General features: G+C 51.9%; 1 protein-coding gene across 2 annotated transcripts in view; it reads right to left on the reverse strand.

The window, feature by feature from the left end:
• Nucleotides 1-19267, reverse strand: part of LTBP2 (latent transforming growth factor beta binding protein 2) — a 72036-nt gene that overhangs the window by 32018 nt on the left and 20751 nt on the right. For both annotated transcript variants that reach the window (XM_061997660.1, XM_061997661.1), the window contains exons 4-8: nucleotides 7290-7471; nucleotides 5851-6021; nucleotides 4114-4314; nucleotides 3484-3755; nucleotides 1824-1926 (exon numbers count right to left, since the gene is read on the reverse strand). In XM_061997660.1, the coding sequence (XP_061853644.1) occupies nucleotides 1824-1926; nucleotides 3484-3755; nucleotides 4114-4314; nucleotides 5851-6021; nucleotides 7290-7471 (929 nt within the window). The remainder of the gene's footprint in view (nucleotides 1-1823; nucleotides 1927-3483; nucleotides 3756-4113; nucleotides 4315-5850; nucleotides 6022-7289; nucleotides 7472-19267) is intronic.

Here is a 19267-nt window from a genome sequence, read left to right on the forward strand (position 1 = left end):
GGGATTTTTGTGTGGCACAGGAAGGTGGAAGACCCACAGGGATACGTTTTTCATATCCCCGTGGAATTAATCTGAAAGAAAGGCAGGCAAGTGTCTGTCCACTCATAGAAACCAGCCATGGCAACCTCAAGTTTTAGCTCCTGCTGGGACACGGGTATACACTGAACTGTGGAAGCAGGAACTCCTAGCAAGGCAGGTGGCATTTCTTAAGTGTATCTGTTCTACTGTCTGGCTGACTGCAAGGAGCACATGGGGGTATTTGTGCCTGTTTTCATATCTTGGGAACCAGTGATTAGTGACACATTTTGAAGTCCAAAGATCTAAGTCCAGCAGAGCAAATCACTGCTGTCTCTCTGCCTGCTGAGTGATATGTAGCATCCTGGCATGGTGAAAGAGAAAGGAGGTGCAGAGATTTTGCAGTCATCTGCAGCCTAATTGAAGTGTTAGGTGCCCCCCCTGCCCCCCTAATGTGGGGATCACAGAGAGACAGGGTGAGAAACAGGGAGACTGCTGAGGGATGGAGGGGAGAAAGCTGTGACTGGAGACATGAAGGTGGGAGACAAAGAGGAAAGAGGCTGAGGCCTGTGTGGGGCATTTCTTTGTGCTGAACCTGGAGACCTCTTGGCCATCCCCATCCTGCATGTGCCCAAGGCTCCCTTGGGGCTGGCACACTGGTGAGGGCAGGCAATCACAGTGGGGCCTGAGGCCACAGCACAGTCATGCAGAGTGGGAAGACGGCAGCAACCAGAGCTCCCAAGATCTGCACTGGGTTCCAGGATGCTGACAACCTCGTCTGTGATTGTGAGGAATTTGGCTCCAGTCGGCCCTACCCTTTGCTGGGTAGGAAACAAGTTGGAGGAAGACAAGGAGATGCAAACAGGGACAGCCTCTAAGCAGAGCTAGAAGGCACTAACATCACACTCAGTTGCACAAAACCTGCCACCTTGGACACCTCTGCTCTCCTCAGGGATCAAAATCTCCCAAACCATGAGGTCTGCATACTTTAGTCTTTCAGTTCAAGGCAAGCATGTGAATGACAGTTAGGCAGTGATGAGAGTAGCCAGGCAGGCAGCACAGAGGTGAGTAGCTCCCTGTCCTCATTGCTTTGGATATGCGCACCTTGCCCTGCACCAGACCCGGTCAGCACCAGGTGCCAGAGCCATTGTGCTCTCAGGGCTGCATCCCCCCAGCATGGCTTCATCACTCCAGCACAGGCCGGGGCTACGGCACACATGCCCGTGCCCATCATGGAGCACTCTGAGTGAAGCAGCTGCAGAATCCTCATTTCCCACTAGATGAGATCAGTCTGTCCAGCTCCCAAGCGCAGCAGAAACAGAGCTGGACGCCCGTGCCCCTGGAACAGATCTCGGGTGCACTCCTGCCAATTGTTTGATGTAGCGTTATTTCCAGAGCCCCTGCCAAGCCCATGTTGGGCCCAGAGCAAGCCCGTAACGCTACAGGGCTGAGTCTGCAGCCTCCTCCATTGATCTAGGACTGCACTTCCTAAAACCATGGCTGCTCTTTGCCTCTGACTGAGGCTAGTATGGCAGGAACCACCAACCAGGGTTTGGCAGGGGCAGTTTAGGGAGAAAGCACCAAGCCTGAGGACAAAACTCAAACCCAATGCAGGGGCTTGCGGCAGCAGCCGGCACTGCTTTGGGCATGTCACCCATCCCAGGGACCTTGGGCAAAGGAGAGCCACACGGCAAAGGCCCCACAGCTCTGCCCCATGCCCCCTGGGCTGTGTGAGGCAGCCCGAGTGCTCTTGTATGCCGAGGGTACGGGCTGTCCCTCATGCTGTCCTGGGCAGCAGCAGTACTCACCTGGGCGAAGCGGGCAGGCCAGGCACCGGTCTGCGCCCCAGAAGAGCCCCACGCTGCCACAGCAGTCCTCCAGCTTGGTCAGCCCTGGCAGCGGGTTGGTGCACTGTGGAGAGAGGACTGGGAGATCAGGCTTCTGTGGGATGCATCCCTGTCCAGCACAGCCAACTGGCAGAGGCCACATGGGGGACAACAGTTTGGGGTCAGAGGCTGGCACAGACCTCCTGGCACTGCTCCTCACCAGGACACGGCAGGACCAGGGCTGTAGTTTAAGACAGTAAACAGTTGTGCAGACAGAAAACCACAAGACTCCTTCGACTGCACCCCTTGGAGGTGAAGGGGACATCAAACGGAGCGGGAGATGAAGCAGAGATGACATCACTCAGCAAAGCCCTGGGATCAGCCCCGTGCCTGGCTGATTAGCCAGAGAAATGGGTGCACCCCTCCAGCTCGGCGGGGAGTTTGCAGTCAGGCACTTTCCTCTGCTTAATGAGTCTCTGTTTCCCACCTCCTGGCCCCCCCGGCAAGGCCCTTTGGATTACAGGCTCCCCATTAGAGCGGAGCGCGGCGGCCCACAGGCCGGAGCTGGCCCTCGTCCAGGCGCGCGTGGCCGTCTGCCCAGCACTCACATACCGATGGCTGCGGCTGAGTGGGGAGAGGCCAGTGCTCCCCACTGGGCTCTTGGCCCTCTCCTGGACTCAGCATGGGCACGGCATTACCCTGGCTGGCTGAAGTGTGAGGACAGCTGCCAGCTGCCACCCTCCTCTGCCCTCCAAGAGCATCACCCATAACCTCTCCAGGCATCCACAAGCATCTCTGTGTGTCATCATCCACTCCCAGGATCAGAGAGCTGCTGTATCCCCATGGAGGAGCAGGGCTTTTCCAGCCCCAGGGTCTGATCTCTCCCTGCACTAGGGAACGGCTGAGACGGGTGGGAGTGACTGAAGGACAGGATGGGAAGTGGGAGCAGCCCCTCGGGAAGGGCTGGGGAGCAGTGGGAAGAGGGTCAAGTCCCAGGCTGCCAAGTCCCAGGCTGCCCAGCCGGGGAGTTTCTCTGAGCGTGAGCTGCTCCAGGGGAGCTCACAGGTGTTCCTGTGGGTGCCAAAAGCCTCCAATGCTTTTCCAGTGACGCAAGAGAAACATATGGGGAAAGACAAAATAAGAAATTACGATGACTGTGGGACGGGGTGAGAAAGGCCCTCACGTGCGCTTGCTTCCCAAGCCCCGGCCGAGCTGCCCAGGAAGGCGTCGTTCCATGGAAATCAGACTTTCATTTATCGTCTGAGAAGGAAAGGAATTTTCCTATGTTTTATACATTTCCTACAATAATCACAGAGTGTGGCTGTAAATGTTGCTATAAATAGGGCACCCTTTTTAAATGAGACTGTGTGTGAAAGCCATCAAGTCTGGGCTGTACTGCCCCAGGGCACAGCCCGGTCAGGGCAAAGAAACAAGATCTCACCACTGGACCAAAACAAAAGGTTTGCTTCTCAAATACTAACCATTGCTGCTTGTGTGCGTGGCCCCTGGGTGATGCCCACACTGAGGCTGAACAACTTCATGCAATGAAACACTACTCTCCCTGCCCCACAAGCCAACACACCCCTACTCCAGCACAAGAAACCTATCTACACACTCCAACACTTGATGGGTGACCCCTTACCTGCCCATGGAGAGCTTCCCGAAAGCACTTCCCCAGCAGCCCTGGAGTTCTCTGCTGCTGCTGCTGGCCACTCTCTGTGGCAATGTTGTTGCCGTTCCCATGGGCATAGCTGTACCAGGGCATGGTGGCCAGCTGAGGCACCAGGACTGCCTCCACACTGTTCTCCTCCAACACTTCTGCGTCACCCCGCACCCTGGCCACTTGGTGAATCTGCACGGTGGCTTCTGGAGGGTGGTTGATGTGGACATTCACCAGGGAAGGGTTTAGTGAAGCTGGAAGATTAGTTTAGGTCACAGTTGTGACAATCTGTCAACAATTTGGCACCCGAAGAGCATACTGTCATCAACAAAGTCACAAGGGAGAAGAGGCAGACTGACCCCTGCCAGGAAGCCTAGAGGAAGATTGCATCTAAGAGAAAATACTTCCTTGGCACAAAAACAGGGCAAATCTACCAAAAAGTCTCCCCAGCAATCTGAGCCCTCCAGAAATTAGGGGAACCACTTTTCTATCAACCTGGCCTGAAAGAGCAAGCATAAGGAGGTAGTGGCCTCCTCGGGCCTGTTAATGAAGACCTGAGGAGCACCCAAGCAGGAGGAAAATGCAGGGTCTGAAGCTGTCAGCCATGCTCACCCAGCTGGTTGGACAAGGGTAGGGTGTAGGTGGAATGCTTCATGGAGCCGCCAGCCAGGGTCTTTGGGACTCTCCCCCCCTGCTTCTTTTCCAGAGAGGGAGATGGCAGATGGCAAAACTTCCCCGTGGAGTTGGAGGGGCACCAGCACTCATCCCGGCCCACGCAGCGCCCTCCGTTCAGGCAGGGGATCTGGCAGAAGTCTGTAAGGCAAAGAGAGGTCTGCTGAGCAGGAAACCTGCAGGAGACACTGCTTCTAGCCAAGGGGTGGCTGGAGGAGTCCAGGCAGCCAGATCTGGGCCAGCACTAGACCCATGATGCCCAAGGACTGAGCCCAGCACTGGGCTGGGGTCAGCGCTTGCAGCCTGGAGACAGCCTGGGGTCCCAGCTGTGCACCATCATCTTCCTCAAGCTCTGCTCAGGACTTAAGGTTGTGGGTTGAAGATGATGAGCCTTCCCTTGTGGTCTGGGGCCAGGGCCAGCCACTCAAGCCCTGTGGGGCAGCTCCCCAGGGCAAAGGTGGTGTTGCTGGCAGAGCAGGATCCCTCAGAGTGCGGCAGGAGCTACAGCAGCCACATTCAGCCAAGTCAGCACAATTTCTCTTCTGTATCACCCCCTCCCCACTTGGCATGGTCTTTACTCCCAGCACAGGAGGGAACTCAGTGCGGATGGGAGAGGCAAAAGGAGAGACTGGGCAGAGAGCCACGTCCTTGGAGCCTGTCTCCCGGCCAACCCTGGCCCTGCCAGCACCTCAAGTGGGAAAAGTGTGGAGTGGGACAAAAGAATCGAGAGCAATTCATCTGCACAGGCTTGGAAAAAGCATCCACAGATGAAATTGAAGTCGTGTCTTTTCTGGCTTCATCAGATACTTGGAGCAATCCAGAGTATCTCTGTGTAAGTGACACTTGGGCAAGACAAGGGATTCCCTGACACATTATCCTGTCTCATTTCAGTATGAAGTGAGATGCTGCTGCTGCACATCCCTGGATGGCTTGCCGGGTCCCTCCCTGCTCCAAGTTCATTTGCTCAAGCCCAGCAGCCAGTTTTGGGGGCAGGAGACACGTTTTTGGAATGGGATCTAGGCAGGAATTCCAATGAACCCTGTATTAGTCAGTGTCCACAACAGACAGACTTTGCACTTTCTCAGCGTTAGAAGAATTTGAGTTACAGAGGCTTTCCTAGAGATCCCACTAGGTCCTGCTCCACGAGGATTTGTCCAACCCACAGATGGGTATCCCAGTGACCTGATGAGCAATCCCAGAAGTTCTGAAAGGTGAGCAGAAGTTTCAGCAGCCCTGTTGCAAGAACAGCTTGCAACCTGCAGCCAGCAATCCTGACTGCCACGTGAGTGAAAGGAGAGAACAGGAGGAAATTAGGTGATGAAAGTCAGCCCCAAGACTGTATGCCAACAAAAGCAGTGAGCTGGCTCTGAGACGGAGAGGGTGGTGAGGGTTGGCTGCAGGCCTGACTCAAATGCATGCATCCCCTCTACCTGGGGTGGGATGGAAACAGAAACTGCTTGCCCAGGAAAGAGAGCAATGAGGCAAGGTCTGCCTTCCTCCCCCAGAAACAGAATAAGCCCCAAAACCCTCAGGAGACACCTTCCAAGGCACTGAGAGAGGCCATCTCCTCCCATCCCTACAGCAGCCCAAGCACTTTGTCTGTAAAGGCAGGACAGGCAGAATGAGGTGAGTGGGGGAGCAGGCAAGAAGATGGGCTGGGGGCCTCAAGGTGCTCACAGATGCGGAAGCCAGACTTGGGGTCGTGGTCATGCCCCCCTTGGCTATAGAGAGTGGTGGTGTCTCCTTTCTCGCAGCTGTTGTAGCAGCGCCCACTTTGGCATGTCTGCTTGCAGATGGTGGGTGTGAAGACAATTTTTATCTTCCTAATCTTCTCTGTCAAGTTGGCCCCTAAGAAAGAAAAGGATAATGCTAAGTGGAAACAGCATCTCCAGGTCAGGGGACTGGTAATTTGCAGCTCAAGCCCCAAAGCCTTCCCAGAGCAAGGAGAAGCCTGTGTCCCTCCTCAGGACTGTCTAGCCCATCCTCTGCTCCAGCAGCGTAAGGATTTGTCCACACATGAAAAACAGCGAGTAGAATGCTCTGACTGCCCAGTTGGAGTGGTGTAACTCCCTGTGAAGGGACACACATGCACTAACTCCAGTGTAAAGGGTGTTTTTTCTGCTTTAGACAACATCCCTTCTCCAGTCACCTCGGTATCCAGGAGACTGGCTGCCCTTGAACCGCTGGAAGGCTTCTCACGTGAACAGCCACATCGGTATCCATCAAAGGCAGCACCAGGGCTTGGGAAAACCAACGTCTCCTTACAAGCGTCCCCTGACCTCCCTGCAGTTACCTGTGGTCCCCTCCTGGTCCCTCACCACCTTCACATGAGATATGAGGGAAATCACAGCCAGAGCTCTCAGCAGCTAGTGGAAAGCAGACAACAGGCAGAACTATTGTGTAACCATGAACCAGCTGGTTCAACACCAGAGCCCTCCATTCCTGCCCACAAAAGACAGCCGTTACTGTGGCTGTCCCCTTGCTGTGCTCAATCCCCAGTCTCCTCATTTCAATTCCCACTTTTAGATTACAGCTTCATTTAGGCTCAGAGCCCTTCTCCTAAGGGCTGAGATGCCACATGGTGCCTCCTTGGGGAATCACAGCTTCAAGTGGAGACAAGCTGTGGAAGACAACTTGCATCTGTCCTAGCTGGGGAGGCGCTGAGGTTCAGAAACTGCATGTCCCAGCAGCCTGGCCCAATCCCTGCTCATGTCAGGAGGCACCAAGGGGGGCAGCCAAAGAGAACAACTAGACACCGGTTGCACAATCTGACCTCGAGGGCTGCTCAGATGGAGGAATAATCTGGGAGATACCATTCCTACAGACTGAGGCAATCCTCCTTCAGGGCAGCGTGCTTGGGTGATGTTTGACACCCTTGGGAGGCATCTGTCACATCTCCATGGCTTTTCTCCTCCGCTGTCAGCATTTTGCTCCCCTGATCTCTCCGGTCTCTTTCTTTGCCAAGCCCTGCAATGCACATGCTGACCTTCCCTTTCCACCCCATACAGCAGCACAGTCCTGGGAGTCAAGGACTGGGGATCCTCAGTCACACCATTGCCCTTCCCCACAATACCAAAAGAAGTCCCAAAGAGTGACAGGAGGCCTGGAGGCCTTACCCCTAGCAGACAAGGTGTGCTCCTGGGAAACGGCGTGTGGCCCAGAGCTGCTCTGCTCATGTCCATTCCCATTGGGCAGTGCATTAGAGGTGAGTTGGCCATTGCTGGCTGGGTAGCGCCGTACAGTCCGTGATGGCCCTGTGTGCTGGGGGAAAACAGGAGAGCCAATTCTGCTCTGAGTCCTGTGGAAGAGAAAAAATGAACTGATACTCCTCACGAGTAACTGTGCTGACCCACAGTGTCTGTCTGCCAGGATACCCTGCGGCAGCCTTCACTGCCAAGATGCCTCAATCACCACCCCGACACAGAACTCTGCCTACCTGAACAGGGTGTCCCACTCCTCTCCTGCTTTCAGTCATCATGATGGCACCATTGCACTCTAGAGATCATGCCCCATGCCCTGAGGCTGGCAGGCCACTGTACTCACCAAGACATCCTCCCTGTACCATCACATCAGGCTTCCCCACCACAAGGACACCCCAGCCACTTTGAAGAACCTCTGCCTACACATCACACTCAAGGGCTGCTCCTTGCCTCACCACATCTCTCCCCCAGCAAGCACAAGCAGCTCCAAATACACTTGTTCTTATGGTGGGAGCTTTCTCGGGATCTACCTTCACAGCCCCAAGTGAACACTGAAAAAACAGCCAGACAGTCAGAAGAGAAGCTCAGGCCAAGCAAATAAACAAAACTTGGCCCAAGGGAGTCCCAGACAAGAGAGAATGACCAATAATTCAAGCTTGTAAGTGCAGATATGACTTTCTACAGTAATTTATGAATTTTGGTGTCTTTTGGGAACTGGAGAAGCATGGAGAAGCCATCCAACTCACAAGGTCATACGTCTAACGCTCCTTTACGAAGCCATGAAGATTGGTAGGCAGAGCAAAACAGCGCATCTTGCTCTGCTGCACTTGCTCCCATTATCTGTTGCTGACTGGCAGCATCAAGCCTCCAAGAGGGTGCTCTGTGCTTACCAGCAAATGTCCCCCTCACTTTGGCCTGCACCACCTGCAAGGAAAAAGGCTTTAGCACACCTGTTTTAGCTGAATCAGGTTGGCTGCCTACATGTCCCTTGAGTTTCTTTGCAAGTCCCAGCCTTGGATTACTCTGCAACTGAACTTAAGTACCAACAGGTCTTCTGCATACCCTATCCAACCCTTCCATCTCTGACTAATTGGCTGGAGCAAAGAGACTAGCTCTGTCTCTTCAAAGTGCCCAAAGAAATGCATCCCATTTTAGGGGTTTTACAGTCTTCCCTGTCACAGTCAGCACAGGGAGCTGTTACAGTATCTGCAGGGAACACGGATTTCTAAAACCAACAGGGCTGGATGATCCAACAAGAGCTGGCTGACATCAGCTCTGGCTCGCTAACGTTCCTGGCTTGGATAGCTTGGAACGACGGTAAGATTCGGGGAGATGGAAAGGGAGCTAATGCTGTGCTGGTATTCAAACAGGTCAGGCATGATACACAAGGTAACTATCAGTGAGCCTGAAAGCAGCCCCGAGCAACAGAATGGAAAAGATGACACACAGGTCAATTAATTGGGAACTAAAGAAACGAAATACTGAAGTGAGTCAACAGGATCTGCAGAGAACCACTCTTGTCAAAGGAGCACATTTTCATAATCTGATAGAGCTGCACCCATGCACCGAGACAGGCCGAGAGCCCGTGATGCTCCGGTAAAAACCAAACAGGTCTGTGGGGCACACGTGAGGCGAGCAACAACCTGGCTGCGTGACAGAACACACGGAGCAGTTGTCGCTGGGGAGGGAGTTAGATGAGTTCCAGGGTGATCAGTGTGAGGCCTGGCACGATTCAAGGACTTCATCTGGAAATAAATATTTGTATTTCAAAATAAACACACAATCGACTTTGATAATGTGTGCTGCTGACACAAAAACTTGCAATGTGGTGTATCGTGATGAGAACAGAGCAATCACACAGAGCAGTTTGGATCGCTGTGGATGGCAAATCCAGCCAAGCAATAGAGGATTTTAACAGAGCCAAATGTAGAATTACACTTCTAGGAAGGGGGAAAGCAGGCAGCAGCTGCAGATAGAGAGAGACAATACAGGAAAATGGCAATTCTGGAAAGATTTGAGGAGTAATGACAAGAAATTAAATACGAACTGACAGTTCAATGCAGTTCAGTGCCCTGACATCAGGGCAGTGAAACACTGCAGGAAAAGGGAGGTATTTTTTCCTCTCTACACATCCTCATAACAGCAAGGTGTATATATGCTAGAACATCACATCTAGCTCTGATGTGAAGTATGTCACATCTTCTAAGGGATGTTGAAAGACTGGAGAGGATATGAGAAAAAAAAAAAAACAAAACCATGACAGAAATAATTTGAGGGCTGTTGAAAAGGCCTTTCTGTGAGAAAAAGTATTCACTCTCTCAGTTTAGTCAAAGGAAGATGAAGAGTTGCTCTGATTACAGGGCATGGGTTTCTCCATGGGAACAAAGCGCCAGGTGTGAAGAGCCTTGTAATCTACCTAAGAAAGGCAAACCATGACACAACATCTGCAACCCAAAGCCAGAGGACTCTTTACTAGAAATCACACCCACATGTACCAGTAGAGCTGCTTTCCTTCTGCAACAAACACCACGGCAGCAGATTCCCCAACTCCCGATACCATCGCTTCAGGAGAGAAAAGTGTGCTGCTGGGAGGTGAGATATCACCAGAACAGGGCAATATAACTAAATAAAGATGAAGAACCCTTGCTGTCCTGGAGATGATATTAGATTACCTATTGCTCATTTCTGGCCCTGAGCTGTAGGAATCCAAGAATGAATGGTTTATTCCCAGAGACAGAAGTCCCTAGTCTGGATGCTTATTACTTAATTGCTTCTAAGGCAGGAAAATCTTGAAAATCAGTGTCTTTGCTGCTGACAGGAGGCATGAACAAAAGCCCTGAGAAGCAGCAGCACAGGTAATCCTTGCTTCTGGGCAGACACTCAGCCCTTCAGGCTGTTTGGAGGTTCATATGCTGTTTGGAGTGGAGTCTGTCTATAGGTCAATCAGGGTGGAAACAGAGCAAGTGGGATGGGTCAAAGAGCACAACAGGGATAATGAAATTATTACCTGATAATAAAAATACTTGTTGTCCTGTTAAAATCAAGATCTAAACTGTGATGAGGTCAGCAAAACAGTGCTTGTTTTTCACTAATTAGCAAGGCTAAGCGGCATAACTGCAGAAGTGAACTTTATTTCTATCCTACCTCAGTCCCTACCAGCCTCTTTCAGAAGCCCTCCTAAGACTCTGCTGACTACCATCTACCTCTGATGGCTATGGGGACCAGGCACGACCTGCCCATACATTTCTGAGCTACTAATTCAGTCCTGCTGCCAGTGAAGGAACTCTTGGTGCCTGTTACCTACTGCTTTGTTACCTGGTGTGCTACTGCTGATTTTGTTAGTGCAAAGGAAATGCTGTATGGAGATCCAGGGAGGCTAGGTGAGAGCTACCAAGCCCTGAAGTCAAACACATTTGTTCTCTGATCTCTGGTGAGAAACCCCGAGCATAGTCCTATGGTGAGCATGGCTGGGATTCCAAAGTCTTTTACTGCACAGATGGAAGCATCCCAAGGAACAGAAGTGGGAGTTCCCCAGCCCAGCAATGCTCACTCTCCTGGTGCTGGTCACTGGAGGGCAACTTCAGCCTTGAGTTCTGAAGAGTCATTAGGTGAAGGTGATTGGTGGCATAAGACAGGAAAGAATCAGCTCTTGTGACTGAAAGTACCCACATCATATCTATGCTTGAGAAAGCGAGTTATGCTACATGCAAATAGCAGGCCTTAGCTGGGTGCTACCTATTGCATATCTGAAGAAACTTCCCCCCTTGGCTTTAGGGACAATTCCTGTGTCATTCCCAGGATCATCAGATTTTTTAGGGGAAAAAACAACAAACCAAGAAACAAACAAACAAAAAATCCCAGTATATGAGGGGTTTAAAGTAAAACAATCATTAGCATTTCAGTTAAAAAAAAAGGGGGATTAAGTGGATCATATGTGCTTACTGCAAGGGGCAGTGCCAACTTCATAAAGGAAAAACAGAGCAGGAACATTACTGCATGGCTTGCAACACTTGAGGAAAAACCATCCTACTGGGATCCTGTTAGCAAAGCATTCCAGTGTGTGTCGCAGTAGGGGAGGAGGCAGATTCGCTTTGAATTAATTTATTTGGTTCTGTTCTGGGCAGATGAGCTCTGGGATTTGTGGCCTGAGTTGAGTAACACCATCCTACCCTGGGCCACAGAAATCCATGGCAAAGGGCATCTTTCCATCTCAGTTTGTCAGTCCCAATGTATCCCCAAGTCACGCCAAGCACCTGGCTCACAGTCAGGGAATACAAAACAGAGCTCTTCACCTCCAAACCTTCAGAGACAGTCCGTTCCAGGGAGATGAGGACTGCTTGCCTGAAAGGTCTCTCAGGAGAGGAACTTGAGCTCACCGTGTCAGTATGCCCTGGCCAGAAGGCATTAGCAAACCCTAACCATTTGGTGGATCTTAATATATGGACAGAGCTTGTCCAGCTCCGAGGAATCTGCACTGGCACGAGTTCTCTTGCTGGTGTGGCTGTCCCAGGGGTAACAGAAAGGATGACAGACAGGGCAGCTCCAGGTCAGCAAAGTGGGGAGCCTGTGCTACCAATGTCCATGCCTCCACCCGCTCAGGGAGGAGGCGACTGACACCTCAAGCACTATGTTGTGGGATACTTAAAGTCCCAGGGCTTCGCATTCATTCAGTCTTAGAGTCTCCCTGGGCATGGTATTATTGACTTCCACGCTTCCAGCCAGGCACACAGCCAGCACAGATCTCTGCAAAGAGGCAGGGGTCTCTTCCTTTACAGGCGATCTCCTGCCAAGCAGCTGGTTTCCCTGCTCTTCATCCATCAGGGCTGCTGACAGCTTTCACTGTGTCAGGCATAGCCTGTGGGGCAGCAGCAGTGTGCAGACTCTGAGGACACCTCTCCTCTGGACTGTCCCAGGGCATCTGCCTCTGCAGTGCCCAGCTGACAGCAGCAGCAGGCCACGGAAAACACCGCTCAAGGAGGGGAAGTGCAGAGAGCACATTCTGTGGATGCCTGTGCTCCTGATGATCTCTATCAGGCTGATGACTGAGCGCTCAATAGTTTCACTCCTATTATATTAGGTGCTAATCAAAATTAGAAAATATTCAAGAAGGGAGGGAGGTGTGCAGACGGACTGACTCACATCTGCAACACTTCAAAACTACCCGACAAGCACTTGCAGCTGCCTTCTTTTGAGGTGCAGGTCAAGGACATGGACTCCCCATAAACTCCTGAGGACACATGCCAGAAGTCAGGAGAACTGAGAGAGACCTAGTCCCTTACACCCTAGAGCTACGCATCCATGTAGGATCCAAAAGACAAGTGTTTGACATCCAGCAAGGGACTTGAACACCTGTCACTGCACCTTTGTCTATGTATAAATGCTTTTAGTTGCTTTTGTCACTGCTTACACTCTGCTCTATTTTTACTTTAGAGATGGCAGGTCACAGAAGGTACAAAAATGTTGTATTCCCCAGTGTCTCTCCTGCCCAGTCCCAAATGAGCCTGCACGGTGCCTGTTCTCTGCCCAGATGAGGTGAGTGGTATCTCTCATCCCGCTAAGGACAGGGAGCTGAAGACTATGCTCGTAGACTCCCAGCACAGATGAGCAGGAGAGCCACTGCTTTCTGAACCAACCATGGCTTTTTAAAATACGCTGCCATTTCATGACTAGGCATACAGAATCACAATAACCAAGACCAAACAATACTGTTTTTCTAACCCACTGTATAGAGAAAGCATTTTTTTTAACCTCTGATCACTTTTAACAAACATGGTTCTCTGGGTAACAGGGAACCCAGGTGCGTATACAGCTGCACCTTCTCTTAGTGACCTAAGGCCAGACATCCTCCTTGGGGCTGGAGGCAAAGGTGGCACACTCTTCAAAGCACTTTCCTCTCCGCAGTGGCAACACCTCAGTCTTTCCTGGATTTAGCTTCTATCGGCCATTCCCCATCTCGCTGTTGACTTTGGCCAGACCATTAGTGAGCTGGGAAACAGTGGGTTTTGTTTATGTAAAGGAAATGCAGAGCCAAGTGCCACAGGAGTATTACTGCTTTTTCATCCAGCCTGCCTCACCCTCTCCCCAGCCAAAGCCTGACTGACCATAGCAGGGTGGATGGCCCTGTGGAAAGAGTCAATTCTGGACAATGTGGTCAGCAGGGAGGGGTGCTAACCCCACACAAGGCAAGGGCAGGCCAGATGGAGATTGGAAAGCCACTCTTCCAGCTGGAAACAAACCTGATCCCTGCTGAGCCACAGGGAGAGATGATGGAGACCAGAAGGACCTCAGGTATAATTCCCAGGAGGGTGACAACAGAGTGTGACAGCACTGGCCAAAACAAAGCTGAAGAGAAGCATCCCTCTAGAGAAGAAACCATCTTCCCAGGGTCCAGAACTCCCCATCCCAGGGCCCAAGCTCAACAAGCTGCATCTGTCTGAACCCAAGCAGGCGCTGCCCCCAGCCCCTGGCACGGCGGTGTGCTGGGAGCGGGCTCCCACACGGGCAGCCACTGCAGCACAGGCGCGGCCGCCCCAGCTCAGCCATAGTGGGGCTGAGTCACGCTCAGCCCTGATAACCCGCCAGGACAACAGGCGGGTTCTCCCCTGCTTTTCAAAAGCCAAACAATATACTTGGTGTCTGTCTTGTCCCTTTGGCTGGATGCCCTCGCCGCTTGGGGCCACAGGGACCAAAATCAGTGATTCACTTCCCCCTTTGTAATGCTCAGCAGTTCCTGATTTTCCACTAAAGCATCGCAGAAGAATGGGCAGCCTCAACACCCGCGTCTGTGACTACAGGGGGAGAGAGAAGCAGCCAGCCTTGGAAAGCAGCAAATTGACCACAGACCAGAAACTTCCCCTTTCTTGGACTTCAAACAGGTCTCTCAGCAGGCAGATGGGATTCAGGGCTCAGTCTGCAGGCCCCGAAGCACAGGAGAGGCATTGCTTAGAGAGCACTCAGCTTATTATCAACTAGCTCAAAAACATGCTGACAAGGAAGACAGCTCTGTTAGGGCTCAGGGAGGCGGGGGGAAACCACACCATACAAGGCACCTGACTTCAAGCCCACCCACATTATGTCCATAAATCCTGGCTCAGTTTATTATTCTTATGAGCAGCAGAGACAGCTCTGAAACCTACCTGCTTCAAGCTTGTCATTGACCCTGCTGGGGCTGCCTTCAGCCTGGTATCATCTGTGCAAGTGAGGGAGATGCCCAAGTCCAAAGTCCCCTGCTCCCCAGGGTTTGGTGGAGGTCAAGGGAAGTTCTCCTGCCCAGCAAGAAGCAGCCATCAGCCTCTCCCAGGCAGGAGACATCCCAGGCTGAGCCAAGCAGGGTCTGTGTACCATGAAGGCCTCAGGAATGAGCATTTGGATGCCTCACTCCCAGTCACTTGCAGCCAGATCTCATGCCAGATGAGACACCAGACACAGACACTTGGACTGTCTTAGGGACATCAAGGTGAATGGCAACTTTATTGCTTAACACAACAGACCTCAGCTGCCCTTGCATGTTCACCTGAGATCTCGTACTGCCACAGGCAAGCAGGAAGAGAGTCATCCAAATCCTCCCTCCATTGTGAGGCCCTGAGAGCTCCTATGAGCAGAGGTGCCACTGACAACAGCCTTTGCCTTGGGCACAGACAGTACTGCCAAAGCAGGGCTGCATGGGCAGGAACATGTGTCAGCCTCCCTGCCCCACGTGCACACTCAGTGCTGCTGGCACGTGCCCAGGACCTGCATCAGTCCAGCATCCAGATGCCACCACTATCCCTCGCCATGCCTAGAAAGCAGTTGGCACACAGCCCACATGGCTTTTGTTTTGGGCAGTCTCCTGTGCAATCTTGCAGTGGTAACGCTAGCTCCCTGCTTTGCTTGACATACGTGCCAGTGGTTGGCTGAGATTCCTCTGGATCTCTCCCTACAAACTGCAGCATTGCATGTGCAAGGCCAGGGGACAGTAAAGTCCCCAAGTGTCTGCCTCCTTTCGCCAAGCTTAGTCCCTCCACCACCACCACCACTCTTGCCATCCTCCCTCCTTCGGCCCGCAAGGCAGTGCAGGTGCTGCAGAGCCATCTAAGCTGGCTGCCAACCCACTGTGTAGTGCATGAGATCAAAGAGGGAGGAGATGGGCTGTGAACTCTATTTTTATCTACTCAGGATTTGTGAGAAACCACATAAGCGAACCTCTGTAAACACATAGACAGCTAACAGGTTCTTTTTAACCCATCTCTCGGGGTCTATTTTGCTCCTTAGCCAAAGTGGCTGCTCACATGTCTCCACACAGCTCTGCACTGACATTAAACACCCTTCCTGTGCTATATATGCCACACATCCCTCTTTGCTCTTGAGTATCAGGGAGTGAGCAACTGACTCCCTGGAAGAAGTCCAGCTCTCCAAGCATGGGCACGGCATCTGCCTGTCCCAGCAGGGCTGCGGAAACATGGCCTATGCAAGGACGCGGCACCGGGCTGGCATCAGGAGCAGCAGAGCACACTTCTGCTCATACTCAACAGGGCCAGAGCCACAAATGCCAAGCTTGACAAAGGGCTGTTTACAATCTGCCCAGCTCCAGAGCTGAAGTGCAGGCCAATGCCTCCCAGAAAATCAAAATGCAGCCTGAAAACTGCTCTGAGCTTCAAGTGGAGCCAGCAGAGGAACCAAGCCAAGCTACTTGATTACAAGTGCCCCATCTGGGCCAAACCTTGCACACTGCATAGACTGGAGCAGGGCTTGGGAGGAAGGGAAGGGGCAGGCAGGTGAGCTGCCCTGGTGCTGGCAGCACCACCAGGCCTGTCAGGTAGCCCTGCACACCTCCTGTCCCCAGCTCAGCCACACACTCCTTTGGGTTGAAGCACTTGAGAAAGCTGCTGCAGTTGGCTCCCCTGCTGCATGCAGGGGCTGGTGCTCAGCAGCACCATCAATGGGCATGGCAATGCTGCCAGATACAGTCGCACAGCCGCTCTTACACCTTGGTGAGAAAAGACCCATCCAGAAGTGTCCTAACAGCTGCCATCACGTGAAGGTCTCCATCAGTGACACCATCTTACTGCAGACATCGCCCTATAGCCATAGCTTTTGCACCATTACAAAAGCAGGCATAAGATGCTGGCCCAGTTGGAGAGCTGGGCTGTCTGCTGCACAGTATCACCATCCCACAGAGGGTTCAGGTACCAGTACTAGCCATGGCAATACCTCCAACCCCCGCTCTTCCTTCCTGTGCTCTCACTGCAGAGAGCAGCAGGATCCTGTCTGGCGGGGCCAGCACCTGTATTCAAGGCAGAGGCAAAAGAACAACATATCAACCTGCCCTTGTGTCTACATGCCCACCAAAATCTCCACTCCAAAGGGCCCTCTGTTTCCACAAGACACGACAATTGGGAGCTGAGGAATCAGTCCTCATCTACAGAGATCTGCTGCAGAGGCATTAGCCAGAGGAAAGCTGGGGACGGGGAGTCGCCCGTCTTCCCCATACAGCAGGGAGAAAACAAGCACTTTAATTTTGTTGACTAGCAACACTCACCCCCTCTACCAGGCTGCCAACTTCAAAGCCCTGAAGAAACACTTTAGCCTATTCATCCTTGTGCCCACATGCACCTCGGAGAGCAGGGGGAGCCAACTGCCTGCCCCCTGCTTACACAGGCCATGGAGAGGGCAGGCAAAGCCTCTCTCATTTCAGGTGTCCAAGGGGTTGAAGAGCTTGTGGCTGCACACGCTCACAGAGGGCATGAGAGCAACTGGATGGAGAGGAGATGTGTGCAGTCCTCTCATCTGGAGAAGGGGGGGCTTTTCATCTACAGCAGGAGGTTTTCGGGAGGTCTCTCACTCATTCTGGGAACACTGTGGATCTAAGGCATATTTTAAGATTAAATAATGGTTGAAGACACAGCAGGACACTTTGGGTTTGGATCTGTTAGCCCCAGGTAGTTAGGTCTCCTCACATGTCTCCATCCCCACCCAGCCACACGGAGGGTTCCCCTACCTGCAGCACTCAAGCCATGAGAGCTGTGTTAGGATGTGACACCGCTGCCCACTCTCAAAGTCTCAGCTCTGATGGAGACTGAGGAACGAGCGTCTGATTTTTACTCTGTTCTGCTCTGCTCTGGCTCCATCCCTCCAGTTGCTCACTAGCCAGAAGGCTAGAGCCTGGCTGGGGAGCAGGAGCGCTCCTGGCCACATATGCATGATGCCTGGTGGCACGCCAGTGCTTCCAGGGGTACTGTGCCCACGAGTGTGCTCTCACACCCCTCCCACGCAGCCTCAGCATGCAGAGCAGGGCCCAGCGGGGAGGCAGAGGCTTCATGGCAGCCCTGGTGGGAAGGGACCAGAGGGCTGCAGAGCGGCTGCGCCGGCTCGGCAGCACCCGGGCTCCAGCCCCTCAGCAGTGCAGCTCCAAAGCAATGGGGAAGGCAAAGCTCCAGCATCGTTATCAACCTGTCATTACAGCCCTATAAGAGTCTGGCAACTTGCTGTTGTAGAAAGCCTCGTAGCAGAAAAATTAGCAGGGCCACCCTGCCAAGGCTACAGGCAACCTAATACACCATGTCTGCCCCCTCCAGATAGCCTCAGCCTCCAAGTATGCTCCCCATCCTCCAAGGCCAGCGTTTGGCTCAGTTTTGCAGATGTGGGTCTGTTAACCATTCCCTTCAGCTCCCTCCCTCCCTTTGCAGTTCTCAGAATTCCTTCCAATTTGTCAAGGTCTTTTCTGGCAATAAAGAATACCTTGACTCAGTGCAGGATCCCGGGGTGCACAGGAAAAATCCTCATGCGACTCAGGTCTTTTGCCTCCAAAGTCCTAAGCACCGCTATTTTCTCATATGCAGCCACACATGTTACTCTCTGCTGCCTAGTTTGCTGTTCACTCCTATTCTGTAAAGTCTCAGCCTCTCCTTCTTCCAGGTTTCTTCCTCCCATAGAGGATTTTTTTTTCCTTCAGCTGTAACATATAATGTTTTTCCAGCCCGAATCTCTTTTTAATTTCTGCCCGTGTGTTTAGTTTCTGCATATCCCTACATATAATATTTTTCCAGCCTGGAGTCTCTCCTTATATGTTTGGTTTCTGCATATCCTTGAAGAGAGACTCCATGCAAGTGAGAGAAAAATGAGGTGGTGTGGAGAGCTGAGAACCAGTATCACCTAGCACCAATTACTCAGGGCAGCATTTCTCAAGATGCTTCTGAAGAAAGGAGAGGAGCATATTTTATATGGAGACCGCTACATCTTCATTTCAACCGCTCCACATACCAAATCAGCTTCAATTCATTCCTTGTGTCCTGACAGCACTTGGTGATTTATGGAAAACACTTGAAACCAAAGAGAACAGCTTTGGTTTTGCTAAAGTACCAGCTTAAACAAAATAAGGCAGCATATAGCCAGGTATGAGAAACTGAAGCATAATCCATATGTACGAGGGACCTGAAAGCAACCTGGACAACAATCTTAATTCAGGCATTAGGGAAAAAGTCGACAGCATTTGATCCTGTGTCCTTAGCACTCTTCTAACGTCTTTCTTTTTTTTATATAACTGCTATATAAATTGTATTGTCGTAAATGTCCCAAATGATATATGTATAGTATATAAAATAGGCTATAAACCGGATTTTCTGTACAGCCTCACCTACCACATGTACAATGCATTTGTCCTGCACCCTGCTCTCCTGCATGGAGTCTTAGACTAAGCTGAAAGGAGCAGCATTTTTCTTTCAGTTTGAAACAAAATGCATTTGAACATTTTCTCCCAAAGTCTAGAAGTTAAATTAAGCTATAGGAATGGCTCTCAAGAAGGTGCAGAAGAAGCAGCCCTAATGGAAAGACCATATTTGGAGTTTAAAAGGAGCCTGAAAAGCAGGCTGTCCTCCTGCTGCTCTGAAGCATATGCAGCCCCCTAGAAAGTAAATACA

This window comes from Colius striatus, chromosome 6, assembly GCF_028858725.1.
Source record: "Colius striatus isolate bColStr4 chromosome 6, bColStr4.1.hap1, whole genome shotgun sequence".
NCBI classification, from domain to species: Eukaryota; Metazoa; Chordata; class Aves; order Coliiformes; family Coliidae; genus Colius; species Colius striatus.